At 38.7% G+C, this 21,668-nt stretch overlaps 1 protein-coding gene across 1 annotated transcript in view; it reads left to right on the forward strand.

Annotated features, from left to right (window-relative positions):
* The window catches only part of LOC128739409 (hemicentin-1), a 219,999-nt gene that overhangs the window by 179,996 nt on the left and 18,335 nt on the right, over window positions 1-21,668 (forward strand). Inside the window, exon 6 of the mRNA XM_053834892.1 lies at window positions 13,420-13,517. Coding sequence (XP_053690867.1) covers window positions 13,420-13,517 — 98 coding nt within the window. The remainder of the gene's footprint in view (window positions 1-13,419; window positions 13,518-21,668) is intronic.

The following is a 21,668-nucleotide window of genomic DNA, read 5'->3' on the forward strand; positions in this document are numbered from 1 at the left end:
GCAATCCTTCAGCTGACACGCATACTTCACCGGGTGACCGTTTATCGTGCATCAATCTTTGCCGCGCGAACCGCATTATCGGTGTTAGAGCCCGACCACGCAGCGAACCCCTTTGGAACCTAAAGTCAACGGCAAAGTTGTGCACTCATGCAAGGCACTACGCTCCAGTGCAGTGCATAAATCACATAAGCATATATATTAGTTTTATATCCTTCCCGTTAATGAATTCTCTACTCGCTAGGATAGTCTACGACTATGACTGAAAACAAAAAAAAATTAAAATAAAATCACGTTCACACCCGTGCAGAGGGAGTGCCCGGAGGAAGCAAACCAGCCAGCAGCACACGGTTCGGTTAGGGGGAACCAGCACTTATCACTTAATCAGTACCTGGTGCTTGTTGGACTCGGGGCATAAAGTTACAAGTGCTGGCCATATAGCTAGCTAGCTAGTGTGAGTGTGTGCCTACAACCGCACGTGGTCATAGACGACCCAAAAAGTAGCAGAACAGCAATCGGTAATTGAGTTTTAGTTTAAACGAAACATGTTTTAGCTTTCTAGGTCGGGTTGATTCAGTCGGCCGTCGGCTTTTGGGGGGACGATACTTTGGTCCCATGTTGCTAATATTGTGTTGGATCCTATTGACGATTGGTGCTGTTTCGTGCTGGAACGGCGGTATTGGTATTTGGTAGCCTTTACGAGGTATATTTTTAAAATAAACATGGTTGACAGAAAACTTTCCGCTTTTGGCCATTGGATGTGGTGTTAAACGTCGATTGGCTCAAGGCTGCAAACTAAAACAAATTCACAAAAAATAAAGATTAAGTGCCTAAACATGTTCCGTGCTAATTAACCGTCGGCGGTGAACGTTTTACCGAGGTAACAAGTTAAGAACAGACATGCAACTACATTTGTTCGTATTTGGTGGAGACGCACTGTACTGCAAACAATGATTGTGTAGATTGGAGTGATTTTCAGCTGAGAGTTAATTTATAGAAATACGTTACAATAATTCCTGGAATTAAATAAGAAGAAGCACTTTCGAGCTATTTTTCTTCTGGTTTAGTTCAAAATTTACATGCCCTTCACTATCAACAAGTAGATATATCATTTCGGATTTTACTTTGCTTACTTTTAATAACATCTTTCCTCGGATCGGTGTACATAAAATTAATGCACAAAATGTGATTTTAAAAGTTTTCAGAACGACGCAGGATCCCACCCATATTTGTAAATTACATTTTTACAAATACTTTTTCTGCAAAAATCCGATTATCAAATCGGTACCGAATTTAGGAGCCTTCTCCGCTTTTCTCGGTCTTGGACTGCCGCTCTCCAATCGATTTTAACACCCGCTGTTCCAGTTATTCTTGTCAACAGCGTTCATCCAACGTGTACGGAGTCTGCCTTGAAGTCGTCGACCTCTGTCGGGCTCTCTGCTTAATATTGTTTTAACCAGTCTCTCTACCAGTCACCACTTTGTTTCGGCAGAGTTTATGATAAACTCTATCTTAGTAGTTTCCTCCTTAACATGCGTATGCGGCTCTTCCAAGACAAACACCGATGATATTGATATCGTACGAGAACCCTCGACAGAGACACCGCTTCTCTGTACATCTACCTTTGAAGTACTTCCAATACAATATTGAACAGCAAATTCGAAAGCCCGTCACCTTGCTTCAAACCATCTAACGTCACGAAACGAATCCGATGTCTCACATACCATTCTGATACTGGGTTCTGAACCCTCAAGGGTAGCACGCATCAGCCCAATCAGTTTGATGAAAAACAACGCTCAAGCATAATCCCCCACGGCTCATTTCGTTTAACTAAAACCGTTTTCCAGAAATTTCCAGATTTCAGGTTCGAATCTTTCAGAATATAGTACTTCTACTGAACTCTTGCAAATTCCGAGATTTTTTACAGAAGAATCACTCGTTAACACGAGATACAATTTCGTACAAAATTGTTAGCATTAAAAATTTCTTAGAGAACAGTCATAAATTTCATAACGCAGTTTTTAAGAATTTTTATCATTTATATCCATCCCCGCAACATAATGCTATTTTGTATACCAGATTGCCGGCGTGTAACACTCCGCCTTTTCCCCACGCGCTTTACGCAATTTGTAAATTTGAATATATGATATATTTGTATGAAGTTTTAATAATATTTGTATTATTGGCATATCTAACGTGCATAGTAAATCACGTGTGTCACCAAATGGTGACTGGAGGTAAAATGTAGGTAGTATTTTACCTACAGAAACGATTTGAGCGAAAAACCAAAAATACGAAAATTACCGGTAAAACATGCACCAGGATTGTGACCTGTTTCCGTATTCCGTCTCTTGATTACCCTGCGAAACATATGCTACCGACTGCACTAGTACCTAGAAATGCTTACCACTGCTGGAGGTAATCAATGAAAAAAGTGCCTTAAAAGAGGTTCTGCGGAACGTTCATCATTTTAGTTGTGAGTTTGTTGTGTCGTTTCAACATGGAACAATCATTTTGGATGGATCCGCTCGGCGTTGTGCCGATTCACATCTACGCGTTCTGCGGAACGTTCATCATTTTTGTTGTGAATTTTCTGTGTCTTTTCTACAAGCAACAATCATCTTGTAACGCTCAGTTCGACGATTTGCCGATTCATATCACCGAGAATATTTTCCAGAACCTCCCCATTCAGGATCGGCTCAACGCGTTGTTGGTGTGCAGTAATTGGGATGCGGCTATATCCCAGTCAGGGAAGCTTATGCGTAACATATCCTTGAGAGTGTATCGTTTCGACCAACATAACCGACTGCAGCTTATGAGCAAAGAAGTAATCGCCAGCAGCAAAAGGCGGTATCAGCATATTTCTCTTCCAGAATTTTATATAACACGCGGTTTTGATAAATTGCTCAAAAAGCTTAGCCACTTCCATTCGGTCAAAATAGCTGCCTTTAATCCCAAGGACAGCTGGATCGGTTATCGCTTACCTCATTTGCAAACTTTAGAGTTTAACGTCATGAACCGATACAATAACGTTTCTTGGTCGAATGCATTCGAAAATTTTTCAAACCTTACCAGCCTAACGATGCAGTTCTTGCTGCTTGGTCGGCACAGATGCATTGCCAATGAAATTCTGTTTTCGGTACAAAAACACTGCCGACGGTTAACCAAGCTGCGTCTGTTGCTCTATACCATCTGCGAGCATACACACGCTGCCCTTAACTTGCCAGAGCTCGAAGAGCTTTCCATCGAGAGAGCAATTTACCGTAGGCCGTCGTATGGATTGTTACCGCCACAGCCACCGAATAATGCTGCTCAGCTTCATTTACCGAAGTTAAAGCGTCTAGTTATAACAACATTAAAAACGATGATACCGCCTGTCAATTTCCATATAAATCTTCGTGCTCCTCAACTGGAGAGGCTATGTGTATCAAGCTACGTGTTGCAGCTAATCACCATCGCCGAGTCCAATAAGCTCAAAAGAGCACAGTTGTTAACACCGTAAGTTTTAGGTCAAGTAAAGTAAAGTAAATACGAAATCATTAAAGATTTAGGTAATTTTAGGAGAGCAATAAATCAATAAATTACATATGTAAAAACGCTCAACAGTAATGTTTTGTAGTAAACAAATTGTATAGGGTTAAAATAAAGTCACCGGAAGTAAATAATCGAAAAAGTTTATTGAAAAAATTATTTCCCAACTCCCAATGCCGCGACAGGAATGACATAAAACAAATGTCCCTTTGTTGGTGTCCATCTTCACAGCGTTCAGCGTGGTGTAAAAGTGTGTTCAAACCACTTGTTTGCGATTGGGCTATGCCCAAGTATTGATAGTGGCCGGTTGGTCCTTCTACGAGATAACATCAGCAACGTGCGTACAAATGATGATGACAAAGATGAATTTAATACTAATTTGTACCGCGTGCTGCGCTGCGCAGCCCAAGACGTGATGGAAAAGTCAGGACCGAATGAAGGTTCGGGTGATTGTCGGGTGTACAACGTGTTCACGCATTATATTTTCATGGATTTCAGAGCAGCATGAGATACAGTCGAGCGCGAACAGCTCTGACAGATAATGCCCGAGAAAGGTTGTGCGGACAAACTGACGCGCTAGATGGCTCGACCAGGTTGAAGCCGAGTTGCGTGTGTCGAAACGCTCAACTTATATTGGCAACGAGTAGTCCAGAACTACCGTGAAAGCACCTAATTCCGATCACCTAAGGCATGATTCATCTTTGAGTCCCTACTGAAAAATATAGCTTTGATATTTATTAACACTGTATATGTCTTTAGCAAGTATTTTCAATTATGTTTCATGTAAAAATACTAAAATACCTAAATTATTTACCGAAAGTTAAACAAATGTATCATAGTATGATGCATCAGTGCACCTAATTCCGATCATCAATTATAAGGGGTGATTCGAATTCCGATCACGTCATAATGAGCTGTTAAAGCAAAAAACTTTTGTCAAGTCGTACCAAATGGATCTGAAATGTATTGCTTTTATGTAGTTTGACGACAATCCCCCTACCAGTCATCTTCTGCTTGCGTTAATGATCATTATTATCATTAGCTTAATATTCATAAAATTTGTGTACTCAAAAGATCGACAAGCGGATTATAAAACTTTCCTCTTCTTTTATCTTTGTTCAACTGTTACAATTACAATAAAATTGGGTCACTTCGACGTTTTCATAAAGCTTTTATCATAAATAATAGTAAAAATCAAATCAGAAAGGTTGCGTTCCAGACATGACCGCGTAGTTGGTGTAGAACTACGTGACGCTGGTTTTCGCGAAGAAACCTCGAATATTAAAGAAAACTTTTTACACCATATTGGTATATGTGTAGCGTAAAATAGCGTAAAGTGAGAAAAAAAAACAAACAATATAATAATAATATTATCTTGCTGTACCGTATGTATGGTAGGTGAGCTATTTTGTGATATCAAAAACGAATATTTTTACCAGTGCCAAAGTCGGAGTGTTTCAGTATAGAAATTTGCCTCACGCATCCAGCTATTAACAAAGTTCTAGGAGAAAACTTAAGTCTTCAAAATAATATGTTATTGTTATATTAAAAGAACACGCATTAATAAGATAACTGCGCTGTCGCTGTCGCTTGTTTGCAGCGTTAGAAAAGCAAAACGTCTGAGCCTTTCAGTTGACCAGCAGCCACTGACTTAATAACCCGATCAAATGAATATATCAAATTTATAACAGGATGAGTTCTAGATAGTAAGTATTTTATAACAAAGTCTCCTTTGCGTTTAGTTATAAACTTGGTGTCGTTATTAGTTGAAATAACTAAAATTGTAACAAAATTTGCTCAAGGCATATCACAAATATATCCAATTATGATATAATTTTATCTAGTTTATATCCATATGAGTAACAAAAATCAGTATTCTGTCTTGCTGTTTAACCAAATTGTGACAAAGCGATTTATAAGTAACAGAACGAGATAGAATCTTGGTAGAAACATTTATAACAAAGTTCGATAGAAAAATCAACTTGAGCAACAATTCTGTAAGATTTTTGCTAGAATCATCTGATCAGGAAGCTAGACGTCACATGTTCAAAGTTCGACTGAAAGAGTCAAAGGATTTGTAGCACAATTATCCCGTATTCTTACAGGCTACGAAGTCTGTCGTATAAAAACAGAAGGTCAAAATTCCAAATCGGAATGTAGCACCTAGGCTATACTGTGCTCTGTAGTAAACAAAAAACACTCAAGTTTATTTTGCTTTTTTGTCTTGAATCAGCAGCAGCCACAAGCTTGATGCAGTGAAGATGCAGAAGATTCCCTGGTCTTTATTGGCAACAAGTATTGGACTAACATTCCTTCCCATCCTATGCTTGTACCTATGCTAGGACTAGGACGGAATCCTATGCTTGTGCCTATGCTTATGCTTGCTTATGCTAATCAGCACCAGCCACAAGCCAGGTGTGTGTAATGGTCGTCCGTGCCTGGGAAGCAAGACTATCATACGGAAAATGTATGGAGAATTTTTAGCTTGAAAGCTTTCGTTAATTTTCAATTAATTTTCGCGATTGGCAAACAATCTTTTCAAGAAAGCCATACAATTGCTGCATCGTTTATGATCAAAATCCGTTTTAAATTGGAAGAGCTATTAGCGTTCAAAATCTTTCATTCTTTCGTGAGGGTGGCTTGACTCCAAATTTTGGTTGACACCCTGCCGTAAGACGTAGTCCTACGTCAAAAAATTTCGATAATCCTACCATGTTATCATGTTTCAATCAATCCTAAAATCCAAATAATAACTTCGTTAGCTTGCATTTTGCCAGTTTAACTTTGATATAGTGATCTGAATTAGAAGCAGAAAAAAAATTATGTTCATAATTCCGATCAATTACTTTAATGGAATAAATTCCACAAATTCAGCATTTTTTCAGCCAAATTTGATACAGAACGGTTATATATGCTTGTATCTATTAGTTATCATAGAATACCGAAGAAGGTAACATGTTTTTACGCTGCTATGATCTTAGCAAATTTGATCGGGCGCTTAGCACTTCGGCTAAGAAAGTGCATTTTGATGGTGTTTTTTGCTTCTGCCTGTCGAATTTAATTTATTTTGAAGTGCATGGTGCCCCAATGGCAGTCATTTTTCAACAACTGACACATAAACACATAGCACAATAACTATGCGTGCTCATCTACTACAGATTTTGGCTCAATTTTCTAAAAATTTTCCATTTAGGTTGAGTGATCGGAATTAGGAGCTGATCGTAATTATGTGCGGTCACGGTATATAAAAAGCAAGAATAGATTCATTTTTCACGTTTAGCCTTTAAGTAAAAATTCTAAAGATGCAGTTTTTTTTTGCTCGATTACAAAATCTCTTTGTTTTCTGGACTTACAATTGCAATTGGACATGCAATTGGACTTAAAATTGCACTTAAGATTACACTTGAATTTGGTCATGAACACAAAATTAGACATGAAGTTTTACTTTAAATTAGAAGTGTCATATTTCGTTTTACTCACAAATTTTACCTCTTTTCTGTTCCTTTTTCCTCTTTTCCAGTTTGTTCCGCTCCGTCTTGCTTCGTTTCCTGCCCCATTTTTTCTTATTTTCAGTCCTTCCTGTATTATTTTCTTGTTTTTCACTCATTTTTGGTAATTTTCATTTCCATTTTACGTCTTTTCTCTTTCCTTTTTCCTTGTTTTGTTCTTTTCGCTTCGTTTTTCTTATCTTCCTAACTTTCCGATTTATCACTTGTCGTCTTCGTCTGTTCAGTTTTCCTCTGTTAAACCCCGTTTCTCTTCTCTTTTCTATCATCTTTATTCCGTTTTTAGCTCCATTTTCTTTAGCCTTTTCCCTTCCTCTCCTTTGTTTCTGCTTAACCTTTTTCTTTGATCCGTTGTAGATCTCTCTCTCTCTCTCTCTCTCTCTCTCACTCTCTCTCTCTTGTTTTCAGAATTGGTTTCTCTTCATTTCTGTACCATTTTCCCTTTCCTGTCTTGTTTTCGCTCTTTTTCATTCCCGTTTTCTTATGTTTTCTGTCCTTTTTTTTCTTTTTCTGTCCCGCATTCCCTCTATTTCCCTTTATTCTCTCTCGTTTTTCGCTTTCTCTGTTCGCTGTTCCTTTTTTCTCTTCTCTCCTCTCCCATTTTTCACCTTTTCAATCCTAATTTTCCTCTGTTTTCCTTTCTGTTGCGTTTTTCGATTTAGTTCTTCCATTTTCAGGTCCGTTTTCCTCGTTTCGAGCCTCGCTTTTTTGTTTTCTATCTTGTTAACTCCTTTTCTGTTTTGTTTATGTTTCTTCGTCCTCCGATTACGTCCTGCTTTTATCTCTTTTTTGTCACGTTCTGTTCTTCGTATCAGCCGGGTTGTCTTTCGATATTATTATTCTCTCTCAATTTTCCTCTTTCTCCGTTGTCGTTTCTCAATTTTCCTACTCCCGTAATTTCTTCTTTCCTTTTCCTTTTCCTCTTAAGTTTTTGGGGCGTCTTAGTAGAATACGAAACCTGGAAATTAAATAAAATTGGATAAGTTTTCTTTTTATTTAATTTTCGTTTTTTGTCCAGCATGTCCTCATTTTCTTTCTCGTTTTGCATTCTTTCCTCTTCCATTCTTTCTCCTTTTCTGTTCAGTCTCTTCTTTTTTTGCTTCGTGCTCTTGTTCGTTCTTTTTCCCCCAGCGCAGTAAGAGACGAAGTACCTCTAGATCTAGCGGTTATCCATCTGTGATTATGCTAAAAAAATTTACTTACATTTTCATAAGCCATTATTTACTCGTACTGCTTACTGGTTGGTTAATGAAATATGAATTTCGGAATTAGGTAAATATTCAGGAAAGTTTCCCCTTTTATTTGAAATTTTCCACCATCACTTAACTTAAAATTGAACATAAAATTATTTTGTTTGATGATAAATGAAGGTGTTGCACGAGGCCCAGTGTTCCCCAACCTGGGCACCCCAGAGTGGACAAACCGCTTCGATCTGGATGAGAATCGGCATTGACCTAGAACGCGGATGAGTGTCATTTTGGCAGACTCTACGGCTGCCTCCCAGTTACCACCATAGCTAGGTGCACGCCGGTTCATTGATGATTTCAACCGTCATAGTTGGATTACATAGGAAGTCATACAACTCACTCTCGAAGGTCATGTAGGAGGATAAAGTCGTTATCCGGAATAATTCTTGGTGGGTAGATCTCGATGGAATACGAAGCACCATAACGCTTTCTTAGGTACTACAGCAGCAGCATTGAGATCCCCTACAAGCTCAAGACAAACGGCCTTTGTGTTTCCTTTTTCAAAAAAATATTAATATAATGGGAGCAAATTATAACCAGATTCAAACCCAACCCAGATTTGACCGATTATAAAGGTCAAGACAACTACACGAAGTTGGTCTGTGCGTATAACCCTGTACGTTTCGGGGGTTATATAGGGATACGGTATAGCGGAGCTGGACCGGTGCAGAATCCCAGTTTCTTTGCGTATATCACAACCAACGGTTTCAATCTGCACGAACAACATACTTGCCGCACTCAAACACCAAGGACCAAGAAAGGACCGTAAAAGGACTTGGCACAGACAGCAATCCTCCAGTTCTTATAAAAGATTGTGCTGATATAGTTTTACGACGCCGATAGTGCTGATATCAAAAAATGAAAAATTTTCACCGGCTGCTTGAAATTCTATTTACTACGAAGTCTTGCTGCTTTGTTTCCTTGGCAAAATAGTAAAATACACTCTTCGATCTCCAAGATCTAGCGCGATTTGATGGGGCTCTGGTTACTAGCTAGCCAGTTATGTAACATTTCTACTTTGTTCATATAAGAAGCAAAACTGCTAGTGGACATTCACAATCTGGTTATTGTCAAACTGTAGATCCTAGGGCTTCCGAACTGGATCACAGCTTACTGCTTACATCATATCTGATGGAACGCGCCGCCTACGTTGTAGTGAACTGCGACTACTCTCAAACCTATCTTACACTTTCCGGTGTACCCCAAGGCAGCGTACTCGGACTGTTGCTTAACATTTTCATAAATGATTTATCATGTATATCCCTGAAGATTTGATTATTTTCGATTTTGTAAGTATGAGAAAGCTCACACTGCCCTGCTAGCTCACTCTATCTACTCAGGGTCGTAGCGTGTTCGGGGGACTCAGTACACACGATTACTTACCGTCACGAACCAACTGAAGCGGACAACAAAAGAGAAATTAGATGAAAAGGGATCGGCTCTTTAAAATATAAACCTAGTGTTCCATTTTACTTGTTTATTATAAAACCGGAAATACTCTCGTTGCGGTACCGATCCCGATCACGACGCGTTGGGGCCCATCGAAGACATGCAGGAAACTGGAGAGAGGATGTACATACCAGACCGCTCACGGTCGAATAGCGAGGTTTTTCACGATGACATATGCCGACGAAGGTGCGAGGGCGAGTTCAGTATGTTGCAAACCGCCAGACATCCAGAGACGACGCCCGCAATCGATCGAGCTGCTATACGTCCACCGCAGTCCAGAAGGCACACGATGCCAGACGTCCTTCCTTGGGATTTTCGTTGGGTGGGAAATCGTGTCGCACTTTAACTCCACCAATAGCGTACTACAACTTTTCACTGTGAAACGAAACCAGATTCGTTTCCAAATTTCACTTTTTCTGCCGATTTCGAAGATTGGCTTTCAATTTTATTAGCCGTACGTTACGAAGTTTAGCTGTCGTTTACTGGGTAGTTCGAGCTCGACTGCCTGTCCACTTTTTCGACCTCTTCACCTTGCTGCTGGTTGTCATCCTCCATCTCTCTCTTTTACCGACGATCTTCTCTCTCCGTTCCCTAACCGGATATCACTCCATTCGCTAGTTCGCCGAACCGGTTGAACTGTTCCAGGGCTGTGCAGGATCCATGGGGTTAGTTTAGCGGTTGGGTTTTAGTGCGGACTATTTTGCCGTCTTTTGCCGTTGCGGTTTTTCCGGTACATGGTCTTGTGTTTTTTTTTTTGTAACCGTTTACAAGTCGTGGCGGCCATCTAGGGAACAAATAACGGCCCCTTGTGGGACGCGATCAAAAACCCCAACGTCTGGTCTGCACGTTCCGGGGTGTGCACCGAAGGCCTCTTTTATTTCCCTAGAGTGTCATCTGGCAGGGATTCCACGGGCTTGTAAACGGCCACAATACATGCATGTTCTTTTATCGCAAATTATCGTAGCCTAATTATTGGTTGTTTTTTTTTATGTTAGTAGATGTTAGTAAACACTTAAACCTATATTAAACAAAAAGTACAAATTTTGAACAGCAAGGAAATTTAACAACTAACAACAATATTTAGAGCCAATCAAAAACAAACAAAATATTTACAGACTTAAGAACTAAGACACTAAACTAGACAAACTCTTCCATTGTGCCGATCAATTTTGAACGTGATCGGTAACAATTTCTATATCCGTTATATGGCTTTTCAGGAGGATCTAAACTTTTTGCTAATTTGGTGTGGTAATAATGGCATACATGTCAACATCAAACAATGTAAAACAATAACGTTCATCCAAAATAACAATCCTTTACATCGTCAGTATTCGGTGGTATGATGAATCGTATGCCATTGACTCTAAAGTCAGATTCAACGAGCATATGGGAGATATACCCGCAAAGGAATTCTTTATATCGTTAGGCTTCCATAACGCGTTACGCCAGCCTCATCGACATTTACTTTCCATCCAAAAACGTTTCCAGTGCAACCAGCAATCACCCTTTGCGTTGAAATTCAAAATTCACCACATTAAAATGTAGGTTAATTGGTCTACATAGATGAAAAGAGAAACCTCTCAAATGGGGTGGAAAAAATAGTATCCAATTTCATCTTTCATCATGTTGAGCCCCACTTTCTCGGCTAGCGTTGAATAACCGCAATTCAGTTGAATTCAATTCTCGCAATTCTGTGTGCCGGCCGCCACTATTTACTTAATTTTCAATTCGCCACAAGTTCACCTGTTCACCTGGCTCGGTTTGTAATAGTCTGAATTCAATTCGGCTTTTCAACTGTTTACCAACGCTTCTTTGTGCTGCTTCTCTCTCTCATTCACTCACTCACTCGCCTCATCGCGTGCTCTGAGTTATGTGCTATATTTCAAGCAGAATGGAAGCCACTTCCGCGTGGCAGCTGCCGGCCTATTTACCTTGGCTATTGACGAAGATTTCGTGGAAAGTTATTTTTTCTCGCATCCGCTCGGTTTCGCCAGAAACCAACTGCCACTGACGACGGCATCCGTATAATAAAGCCAAAAAATAATAATTGTAATTTTTACGGCCTGTTCGTGATCGGCTGCCATTTATTTATTCACCCAACAACTGTGCGGTGTTATGCTTCTTTTATTGTTATGCCGTCATTCATTCGTGCAAATCAGATCCAGCCGAGCAGCAAAGTCGCGAAAATTGAAATTCCCCATATACTAGTATATGAGAGTGTATGAAGCGAAAATAAGTGTGGAAATCTTGCTCACACCTACCCTCGCCGGGTTATCATGATTTATGCGGCTCAGCGGAATACAAAAATGCAAAACAAGCAAACGGGTGCGGGTCCTGCTGCCCTGCTGTAACGGTTCGTTTCGTTTCGGTTTTTCGGTGTGGTAGCGTGCTCTCGTGATAGGAGACTTTCCACCGACCACATGCGGCAGGAAGGGAAATTGAATTAAAGTTGTGAAATGAATTGTGCACGCGCCCATAGAACCCATGAAGGGACAAGTTTGTCCCATGGTTGATTTATGGAATTCATTGTAGCCCGCCGTTCGGAGAGCGATCAGACCTGGGATCGGATCAGACTAGACGACCCGCGCCACCGTTCGGTGGGGAAACAATAAAATATTGTCACCGTAATTCTATAAGCTTCATGACTGCTCTGTCGTTGTTTCATTGCTATGCTTTCGTAGTATAAGTATTGAAAACAAAATGAATTTTAAAAATATCATTTGCAAGAAATCCGATGCGGAGCACGAAGAGGCCACCCAATTTTGCTTGGTACGAGTCCGGAATGGTAACTGACGTCCGATTTTCAGCAGACGTCAAGCGTTCGTTTCAGAAATTCCTATTATAATTGAATTAAATTAGCCGCTGCATCTGAACAGTCATAAAAGTGGAAACTCCCGCTCGTTAGGACGAAATCGCCGAGTCTTCCACGGACACACAAATGCAAATACCCAACTAACGGCTTCGGAGAACTTCTCGACCGTTCCCGATTGCGGTAGCAATGCGCTATTGGATCAAAGTTCACCCAACCGGTGTTGAGCTTTATTCTAGCGGTTTTTGGTACGGGCAACTTTTCAACTCCACACTTAATAAGCACTTGCCACTGCATCGGGCCTCATTTGTATGGTTGGCTAGTCACACTGCAGGACTCCGTCTCTGGTCCGTCCTTTTTGCACTGTTATTAAGTTCGAGCAGAATTGCAATCCACTTGGCAGTCTGTGAAGTTTAAATACTCGACTATTGCTTCTCTCGTCTTGTTACCCTACCTGCTCAAATTTTCCCGAGCCAACGAGGAAAAGTTTAAAATTAATTTAATCATACGGTCAGTTGGCCGGGAGGATGGGATGACTTGCAACACAGCCAGTCCGTTCTTTGTTCGCAGTTCTTACTGTTGGCTGCTAACAATTCTATTGCAGCTGATTCGGAAAAGTTCTCGTACATTACAATTTCTTGAACCGTAATTGTGCCCAAGTTCAACATAAGCTATTGATTACGCTCTGGAAAGCTTCGCTTTTATGTGCCAGACTTGTTTTCGAACCGAACTAACCGGTGTGACCATGTAACCCTAAAGCTAGCACTTTTCCATCGGCTCCACCCTATCGGTGTAACGACTGGAATGGAAAGCATTGGTTGTTCATTTCGTACTCAATATTCTCCTTTTTTTGTTCTCTTCTTTTTTCTGTCGTCTGTAGATCCACCGGAGATAAGCGTTGAAAATCCGATCGTGTACTCCGGCGAGGGCCAGGAAGCTATGCTCGTGTGCATCGTGCACGGTGAATCGCAACCGGAAGTAAGTAGTTTTCCTCATTTCCTACCAGAGCAGCTGACTGAACGAACGGACAGACGGAACGGAACGGAACGGAACTACGGACCGATACACCGAAACATGCATAAGGGCATGTTGTGAACGATAACGACTACCGGTGTTCCTGTTATTTATTTTATTTCTTTTTTTAGGGCTCGATTTTTTTCAAGTTGTATTTAAAAATCTCCTTTGTGTGTTGTCCTTGATACAAATAGTAGTAATATAGTGTAAAATAATTTCTATTTTTCAAGTGCGCCAAGCCGCGCCAAATTGGAAGTAACAACACGAGTTCATTGTTTCTTCTCCAAGTTCAAAATATAAACAAAGCTCAAAGATGCTGTTTGTTAGCTTGTATGATGCACTAATTGTGTACAGGAACCAAATGATAAAAAATAATTTCATGTCAATAAACTGACGCAACTTTGCACATCCATATTTCCTACTCTGAAGGTGAAAATTATTGCCAATCGTAGAAAAACAAGCAAAACAATGAAATAATGGATTAAACTTGACTAAACAATAGCAGTTCCACGTGAAATAGATAAATGACAAAATTTCAACCTCTCTGATTTGGTTGAAACTTCACAAACGTGTTTGATAGGAGGAAATATGCCCCTTCCACAGGTTTTGGCACCATTTTGATTCAAGACTCATTTTAAAAAGGGCTTATTTATTTTCGTGTGTATTATGTTTGAAAGATTGTATCTCAAAAACTATCGATTGTTTAAAAATTATATCTAAATAAAAGTTGTAGAAAATTGATTTCTGAATTTGAAAAAAATATACACTGAAAAAAATATTTTACCAATTTTTCAAAAATTTGAAAATAAAACTTAAAATCAAGATATCAAAAATATACGATTTTTGAAAATTTTCATTTTTGAGTTGTGGTTGTGGGTATTTTGAAAACTGTATTAAAAAACCCGAATTAATCCACCGAGCGGCGTGACCTAGCCTTTCTACTGCCATAATAATCATTATTTAATTTCTCAGGAACGTCTATGTATAATTAACTTGACTATATTTTTAAATATCCGTTCCGTATTCCTCAAAATCCTTATTTGCCAGTAAAATTCACAACGTATTGCGTAGAATAATTAAATTTTCTTTCCTTGGGTGCGTAAATACTTGTAAAACCTTATTTAGTTTTATAATCGGTCGGCCTTAACTTTTGGGCTTCAGAGCCATATACGAAACTTGTTTTGAATTGACAATATGAAATATGTGTTCATAACAGATTTTTTGATAATTAATTAATACCATGCGTTCAAAAGTTAGCATCTTTGAAAAACAAGAGTTCAGAAAAATTATTATTATACTTCGCTTTTGAAGACAAAAGATATCGACAACAAAATGATTAATCTCAAAATTTTACTATTAGTTTGCTTGGCTTCAATTTTGCGATATATCTGAATTAGAAAAAATAACTGAATAGAGCATTAGATATGAAAAAGAGAAATTTTTCAGATAATTATTTTTGCATGAAAATCAAAACTTAAGCTTCTTTTGAATGTACTTTCCTGAAAAGATAGTCATTAGCTTGATCGCATCGTTTTTACAATGTTAGAGGGTTAGGAAAACAAGATGAGGTCGAAAAATAGTGCAAGCTGCGCCTTAAACATGCTTGAGAATGAGAAATATGATCGACATGATTTCCAGTGCTTGTCATTTTTGATTTATTTGTTGAAACATGATACATGACATAAGACATCTGTCCTTTAAAATGTCATCAACGAAAACAAATCTTACAAAATTACTACCGTGCAACGTTTACTTCCTATTTTTCATATAACATTTCTATGCTCTAGTATCTATTGATTAAAAAGACCTACATGCTTAAATTAACTGCTTTTCTTCGCTGTTTGCTTTTTGTGTACAATTGTGAGTAACAGCAAGTGAACAAAATGACAATTGAAATCTGAAATCAAAGAAAAGAAAAAGCTTTTCGATTGAATCCCACTATTTAATATTTATTTGCAACAGATACGTAGTTCGCCTACGACGTGCAGGCTTCATCAGTGTCTTATTTCAAAGCGTATACGTATCTGTCGCGAATAAATATTGAATAGTGGAATTTAGTCGTAAAAGTTTTTTCTTTTCTTTAATTTCAAATTTCGTATTCCACTGAGAGGCTTCAAAAATTTCAGACAATTGATTCAGAAAAGTGAGAAACATCTTTTCTTGAATTTCAATGCAAATTTAAAAATTGCAAATTGTCATCCCAAGTAACAATTTGAATTTCATTAAACTCTTATGATGGTATTCAAGACCAAAATTGGTCATGAAAACCACCATAAGAGTACAATCAAACTCACATTGTTGCTTGGGATCACATACACACACATACATGCATACATACATACATATATACATACATATGGGTCATTCCACGGGAAATTTACTGTCAAAATTTTTTTTCTCTCCGGAACATTTTTTTTACGTTCTTTGTTCAATAAAATTCGACACGTATTTTTGTATTTCGATGTTACTGTTGGAATTCGCAAGATATGATTTTTTAAAGTATTGTAATTCGAAAAAATTATTATTTTTTAAATGCTGATTGTAAACATAGTTTGTAATATCAAAAAATGACTTTCTACCAGATGTGTTCACTATTCCACAAGCTTTCAAAATTGGTATACCATACCTCCTCTCGATTGTTTTTCAATAGTTAAATAGTGCATTTTTATAAACAATTGCAATTTTTTCAAAGTTGGAACTTTTTTTTCTCGATTTTTTTAATTTTAATGTATTTGTTGATCTTTCCTGAAGAAGCATGCAAAATTTGGAAATGGAGAAATGAAAACTCTAGAAGCTATGAATTTTTATACCGAAGCGCGCACGTTAATGCAAACGAGCGGACGAACACACGTGCTTCAACGACACGTTACACTTAATAGAATCAAAGGCGGCCTCGTTATGAAGCTGCCCGTGGGTTAGAACATCGATTGAGCATTTCCGCTCGCTTCACATTAACATACGCGCTGCGACATAAAAATTCATAGCTTCTAGAGTTTTCATTTCTCCATTTCCAAATTTTGCATGCTTCTTCAGGAAAGATCAACAAATATATTAAAATAAAAAAAATCGAGAAAAAAAAGTTCCAACTTTGAAAAAATTGCAATTGTTTATAAAAATGCACTATTTAACTATTGAAAAACAATCGAGAGGAGGTATGGTATACCAATTTCGAAAGCTTGTGCAATAGTGAACACATCTGGTAGAAAGTCATTTTTTGATATTACAAACTATGTTTACAATCAGCATTTAAAAAATAATAATTTTTTCGAATTACAATACTTTAAAAAATCATATCTTGCGAATTCCAACAGTAACATCGAAATACAAAAATACGTGTCGAATTTTATTGAACAAAGAACGTAAAAAAAATGTTCCGGAGAGAAAAAAAATTTTGACAGTAAATTTCCCGTGGAATGACCCATATATACATACATATATACATACATACATATATACATACATACATACATACATACATACATACATACATACATACATACATACATACATACAAACACACATACATCACACACATTGAATACAATCAACATTTGTTTTGAATTCACACGTTTTAACGGTTTAATATACGGTGCTTAAATGTTAAAGTTTAAATAACTTTTGAATGAACCGTCCGATTTTAAATAACTCGGTTTCGTTTGATAGATCTCAGTAGTAATTTTCAAATAATAATAAAATGTGTGATGTTTTTCATTGAATTAATGCTTATATGTTACAAAAATATGTTTTAAATACTATTTTTTCACGTTTCTTTATGTAACTTTCAAATTACAAGCCCAATCGTCATGAAATTTGGAAGTTAAGGGTTTGCAATGCTCCTCTTTCATATGCAATCAATTTTGTTCAAATCGGTTAAGGGACCTATGAGATAATGAAGTCCCATATTTTTCATATTTTTATACATAACTTTTGAACTAAAAGTCCAATCAGTATGAAATTCAATAGCGACCAATGGGACACCTAGACCTTTCATTTGGCACTAAGAACATTAAAATCGGTCTAGCCATCTCCGAGAAAAGTGAGTGAGATTAAAAGCGTCACATACACACACACACACACATACACACACACACACACACATACATACACACACACAGAAAATGCTCAGTTTTCGAAACTGAGTCGAATGGCATATGACATTCGGCCTGCAGGACCTTCTTTCCATTTCCGGTTTTCCAAGTGATTTCTATACCTTTATACTATATATTTATATAGTAGAAAGGCAAAAAGCTGGACACACTGATTAGTTAGTAACTTTTTACCGCGTGACTAAACATAACAGAGGGGGGCTCTGTAGCCGCAAGGTTACCGAGTCTGCTTTGACAAGCGAATGGTCGTGGGTTCGAATCTTAGTAGAATCAGGCCATTCGATGTCAAAGTGACTTTTAGCATGGGTTTATTCTCTGGCCCCTCATCACCGAACTTCATGCTGAGTTCTACATTATCCCGAAGATTATCCCAAAAAACTTGGGGGAAAGAGAAATAGAAAGTAGGACATAGCAAAGAGAAAGATAAACGAAGTAGAACCTAATGGACGAAAAAGTGTAAGTTAAGAATTTGTAATATGTTTTATGTTGTAAATGTGCCTAATATAGTGTTTTAATGTCCGCAGATGATGAGCGAAGACCAGTAGTAGCTCGAAACGTCCGGACTAACTGGTAATTTAAATCTTCATACTTATTTCGCCGAAAAACGTCGATTAAATCGAACAAACATTATCCCAAAGACGCTTCTTATGGTTAGTATACTGGTATGCGGACCTAATGAGGTTATGGTTTTGAGCCTCAGGAGGACTCACCAATGCTAACTATACCGAGGCGAAACAGGTTTGGTATAGTAGGACATGCATCGAAGCATGGGTAAAACCCTCAACACATAAGCACGCATAAAAAAAAATAAGCTTATCGTTTACTCAATAACGATAAAGCACAGAAATGCAGTGCAGAATACAGCATACACCCGGGCAACATTACAATAGATCAATAATGTTGTGGTCAAAGTGATAAGCCCATACAAAAAAAAAGCATAACAGAAATTTTGACTAAAAATAGTTAAAAGTATGTTGTTTATATTGGTAGAGTTTTACCAAAATAGCTTACGAGATCTGAAATCTTTGGAACAAGAGAAAGTACGCTCAAAATTTGGGGTACTTTCTTCGAAAATCCAAATGCTTCTCATCGACGGAGCAGTAAACTGCTCAGAATCAAACCCTCAATCGTATCCCAAGACGTTCAAGAAGCATCAGACTACCAAACGGAATGATGACAGCGGTAGGAAACGCGGCACCACAGACTCGACGAATGCCAGGATGCCCGTCTCCAATTTTTCGACTGTCCAGGTCATGCTCCACTTGGTCTAACCATCGAGCACGCTACGCACTTCTGCGTCTGATAGCAACCGGATTCGAGGCAAAACCCATTTTTGCGGGGTTGTTGTCCGGAACAACATGCCCCGCCCTTTATATCCTTCCAGCTTTAACAACTTTCTGGATACTGGATTAGCCGAGGAGCTGCGCCAACTCGTGGTTCATCTTTCTCTTCCATAATCCTAAGCACACGATGCTCAAAACCGGGCAGTGCTTTCAAGTCCCCGTCGAGCATTGTCCACGTTTCGTGCCCGTAGAGGACTACCGGTCTTATTAGCGTTTTATATATGGTACATTTAGTGCGGGGGTGAACCTTACCAGACCTTATGGTCTTGTGGAATCCGTAGTAAGCACGACTTCCGGCAAGAATACGTCTGCGTATTTCTCTGCTGCAGTTGTTATCCGACATCATCCACGACCCGAGGTGTACAAATTCGTCCACCACCTCGAACTCGTCCCCGTCGACTACCACACTATTGCCTATGCGAGCTCGTTCACGCTCGGTTCCCCTTGCTAACAGATACTTGGTTTTAGACGTATTCACCGCTAATCCAACCTTTGCTACTTCATGTTTTAGTTTGGTATACTGCTCAGCCGCCTGGAACGTCCTTCCGACAATCTTTACGTGGTCAGCGAAAAAGATAAATTAGCTAGATTTATTGAAGATCGTGCCCCGCATGTTAAAACCCGCACGTTTGATGATCATTGCTGTAAATAGTGTAAGCTGGTCCAAACAATTGAGGTTAAAGTATATGGCTATTCGACCACGTTTTAGTTAGAACAATAACATCAGGCTTTGAATCTGTGACAGTATCAAATAGTTCGTCTATTTTCATATGTAATCCCCTCACATTCTGGTAATACATCCAGGGATGATGCTCGACAGCCGATGCGTTGTACGAAGTGCCATTATCAACGAGTCGTGGTGACAGGCGGGTAAGTTTCGCTGCCAATGAGTGAGTGAGTGAGTTTGTGCTTCCTCGTTCTGAGGTGTCGTTTGAGAGCATACATGTTCAGTTGACTCAGAATGGCGGGGTATAAAAGAGTTAGAGCAAACTCTCCCATAAGATTTACACGGGAAAAGCAAATCAAACTATTTAATTCATACGACCTAATATCTCCCAAAATCATTCTAGCCAGGAACATGGCTTCAGCGTTGGTATGTCTTCTTTCTCGAATCTACTAATTATGCAAGCGGCAACGTTCCTCATACGGCGCTAGGTTTCTGGAATCACGACATGGAAGACTGCGCAAAGCATACAGCAAAGCATACAATTTTTTTGTACTGCTTCATTTCTGGCGATCCAATTGTTGATAAGAACACTACTGTGTTACCTGAGTCATAACGAATATACGATATATAAGGGGAGGGTCTCGTAACTCACAAACTTTTTCGTTTAATTGATCATACATTCGAATAAAGAATACAAATAACAACTATATAACATAAGAAATTACTTATTTACTCCAAAAATAAAAACATAAGAGATTTTAGAATTTCGGAAATAGGGGTACGTTATGAGTCAGGTTACACAGTAGACTAGAACACTAGAGTTCACAACTACTTTGTTGTAACAAATGTCCCGCCATATTGTAGCTAAAAGCTTCAGGATTTTTGAAAATCTATACCTATAAAAAAGGATTTATGTCTGTATGTCTGTCCCTATGTTCCTTTTAGAATCGAAAATTACTGAACCGATCGGCGTGAAAATTTGCATGTAGGGGTTTTTGGGGCTACGGAAGGTTCTCTCGATGGCAAAAGTCCCCTCCCCCCATTAAGAGGGCGGGCTCCCATACAAATCTATGCCTATAAAAATGGATTTCTGTCTGCTCTATGTTCCTTATAGAATCGAAAACTATTTTACCGATCGGAGTGAAAATTTGCATGTAGGGGTTTTTGGTGCCAACGAAGGTTCTTATGATGGTTATAAATCCCTCCCCCCACTAAGAGGGGGGGCTCCCATACAAATCTATACCTATAAAAATGGATTTCTGTCTGTCTGCCCGAATGTTCCTTATAGAATCGAAAACTACTGAACCGATCGGCGTGAAAATTTGCATATAGGGATTTTTGGGGCAGGGAAGGTTCTTATGATGGTTAGAGACCCCTCCCCCCACTAAGAGGGGGGGGCTCCCATACAAATGAAACACAAATTTCTGCATAACTCGAGAACTAATTAATTAAATGGAACCATATTTGGCATGTGGGTGTTTTTGGAGGCATGAAATTTTTCAATGATGAATTAGAACCCCTTACCTTTTTAGGGGGGGGGGGGGGCTCCTATACAAATGAAATACAAATGTCCTCATAACTCCAGAACTAATCAAGCAAATGGAACAAAATATGACATGTGGGTGTTTTTGGAGACAAGAATGTTTTCTATGGTGAATTGAAACCTCTCCCCGCTTCAGGAGGGGGGGCTCCTATACAAATAAAATGCAAATTTCCTCATAACTTGAGAACTAATTAATCAAATGGAACCAAATTTGTCATGTAGGGGGCTTTGGAGGCAGGAATTTTTTTAATGATGGTTTGAGACCTCTCACCCCTGTGGTAGGGGGATAAGGACTATCATACAAATAAAACAGAAATTTTTGCGTAACTCAAAAACTAATCGAACTCGAGAAATTTTAGACTCTTTCATAAAACATTAATCAATAACAAGACCACCAAAAATTATCAATAGTAGCATTAGATAATTCAGCGCGAGACGGCCACAGGCCGCGAGTGT

Source organism: Sabethes cyaneus, chromosome 3, assembly GCF_943734655.1.
Source record: "Sabethes cyaneus chromosome 3, idSabCyanKW18_F2, whole genome shotgun sequence".
Lineage (NCBI taxonomy): Eukaryota > Metazoa > Arthropoda > Insecta > Diptera > Culicidae > Sabethes > Sabethes cyaneus.